This window comes from Chanos chanos, chromosome 1 (assembly GCF_902362185.1).
Source record: "Chanos chanos chromosome 1, fChaCha1.1, whole genome shotgun sequence".
NCBI classification, from domain to species: domain Eukaryota; kingdom Metazoa; phylum Chordata; class Actinopteri; order Gonorynchiformes; family Chanidae; genus Chanos; species Chanos chanos.
In genome coordinates this window covers 8,137,211-8,139,710 of record NC_044495.1, presented here as the reverse complement: position 1 = coordinate 8,139,710, position 2,500 = coordinate 8,137,211, and the positions used below count along the sequence as shown (strand labels likewise).

The following is a 2,500-nucleotide window of genomic DNA, read 5'->3' as shown; positions in this document are numbered from 1 at the left end:
TCAAATGTACAGAACACACCAGATACTGAAGCATACAAAACTCAAAAATATACAAGGTCAAGATTTGAGAGAACTATCAGCAAACACTCAGTAAATAACGATTACAGTTTCTAAACAACAACAACAACAATAATAATAACACCATCAACAACAATAACATCAACAATAACAACTCTGTTTATAAAATGAACAGCAAAACCTAATCAGGGGGAACCCTTCGCACATTTCAGTGGAAGATACTCAAGGATGCTTGGCTGTCAGTTCTAACAGAAACCAGTTTAAACAATCTGAATAATGCAGTAAGGCAATCTCACACCTACAGACAGTTCCACAGAAGAACATACATCACGTGTATTAAAGTCTTAAGTCGTTCAACACGCTTCAAATTCATATTATGTAAGGGGATGACGAATGACTGTTTAAGCTACTGCTCCTCCTGTTATGAATGTCAGAATGGAGAACTGAACCATGAGGTAAGGACTCACCTAGGGTAGAGCCCCACACCCAAATCCTGAAGCTCCCCATCACTGATAGTGAAACAGTTGCAGGTCACCTGGGTTAAAAGAAGAAGAAAGAAAGAAGAAAACGACCGTGAGGACTGTGTTCATTTGTATAAGTTTGACAGACGATGCCATGTCATCAAATCTTTTGAAAAAAGATTATTGCTCCTATGCCCTGTTAAGCAACTGGATGCAAAGTCATCTCTCTTGCTTACATGCTTGTTTTAGATTAGGGAGTAATTAAATTTGAAGGTCATTTAGAGTAATAAATGTAAAAAAAAAAAAAAGATCTACATGAATAAAGTCGGTTGTAATATATGAGTGAGTTACTGAACCCTATCCAACCCCCCCCCCAAACATTAGATACAGCAGAAAAATTTCATTCCTAGCAAACGTCGCCTCGGGTTTTTCAAATCAAATGGGAATGAAAAATGGGTGGCAGACACAGAAAAACCATCATAAAGTAACTCAAAACCAGCCTTACAGGGCTTCAGATGGTGCACAAGACATTGTAAAAGCAAGAGAAAATTTCCTTTAGAGAAGGATGAGACTGAACGCATTTCCATAAATTCCTGTCATTCCCGTCCATCTGTACCAGGTGACGTTAACGGCGACTCTGGGCGACAGCGTGGGAGCGTTTAACTTGAATTCGGTTTTCGGCGGTTTGTTTTAACTTGGCTCTGAGGCGGCTCATCCTCCCGTCTCTTTAAATCATCAGTGAGAAAATCAGCGAGCGGCAACAATCAGATGACCTGCATTACAAGGCACGTCGGTGCCAAACAGCTGTTGACAAATGGAAAAATATGCAGCCGGGTAAACGAATAAACAAATAAAAAGCAGATTTGAGTACATCGTCGTGATTCTGGGGGAAAAAAGGACACTGGAAAGGAAAAGATTCTGCAACAGCAATATACGCGTAACATAGGAATCCGAGAAGATTGACAGATGACAGAATACATGTCCCCAAAGCGGGCGTTGTCCATAGACTGTGGATGAGGCTTCAACTATAAGTTTTTTTGTCAAGAAACATATTTAACTGTAATCTATATGCCACTCAAGTCTGCACATCAAATTTCCCTTTAAACTAAAGAGAAAACAGAATCTGTCAACTTTAATCTGAACAAAGCAAATCCCATATCTCCTTAAGCAAAAACATGAGGGTAAGCAAAATGCTAGCAAATCCAGCACAAAACCTGCCATGCATGAAATCAACCGCAGAGGCCAATGCATACAGAGGGAGAGGGAGGGAGAGACAGACAGACAGAGAGGGAGAGAGAGAGATAGAGAGAGACAGACAGGCAGAAAGGGAGAGAGAGAGAGATAGAGAGAGAGAAAGAGAGAGAGACAGAGAAATAGAGAGAGACAGGGAGAGAGTGAAATAGAGAGAGACAGAGAGAGAAAGAGAGGGAGAGAGAGAGAGAGAGGAATTTTCACTGGTACCGAATGTACCACATCAACACCTCAATTATAAGCAAAAGAAAAAGAAAACTCTTTTCTCTCTCTCTCTCTGTCTCTCTGGCACCTGATCAGGTAGTAAATGGTTAGTCTGACATGTATGTAGAAAGGTTGTAAGTGCACTTCTTAATGTGGCGCCAATGCTGACTCTTTCATGTGGGGAGTTTTAAGCTGATGGAGCGACTTGTAGATCCCGGCCTGGCTGGCGACAGGTAGGAGTGTGTTTGTCTGAGGTTTGGAGTCTGAGGTCTCGTTTGGCGCCCCCCCCCCCAAACACCCCCCCCCCAACCAGTCCCCGCCATACACTCCCTCTGCCCATCCCACCACTGCCCTAGGCAACCCCCCCTTTTAAACCTCTGTTCATCTGGCCAGACGCAGAGGATAAGAGCCTTACATCTCCTTCAGGTCCCTTTAGACCGTCTCAACGTTTAAAATTGTGTAGCATCGCTCCGAGGCAAAAGAATCCAGTTACGCAAAAAAAAAAACAAAAAAACCCACAAATCACCACTGAAAAATCACCCATTGCCAGTAATTGTCTGGGTCTG

The 2,500-nt window shown here is 42.4% G+C and overlaps 1 protein-coding gene across 1 annotated transcript in view; it reads right to left on the bottom strand.

Moving 5' to 3' along the window:
• The window catches only part of smyd3 (SET and MYND domain containing 3), a 133,415-nt gene that overhangs the window by 32,904 nt on the left and 98,011 nt on the right, over positions 1-2,500 (bottom strand). Inside the window, exon 6 of the mRNA XM_030787132.1 lies at positions 486-553. Within this exon, the coding sequence (XP_030642992.1) occupies positions 486-553 (68 nt within the window). The remainder of the gene's footprint in view (positions 1-485; positions 554-2,500) is intronic.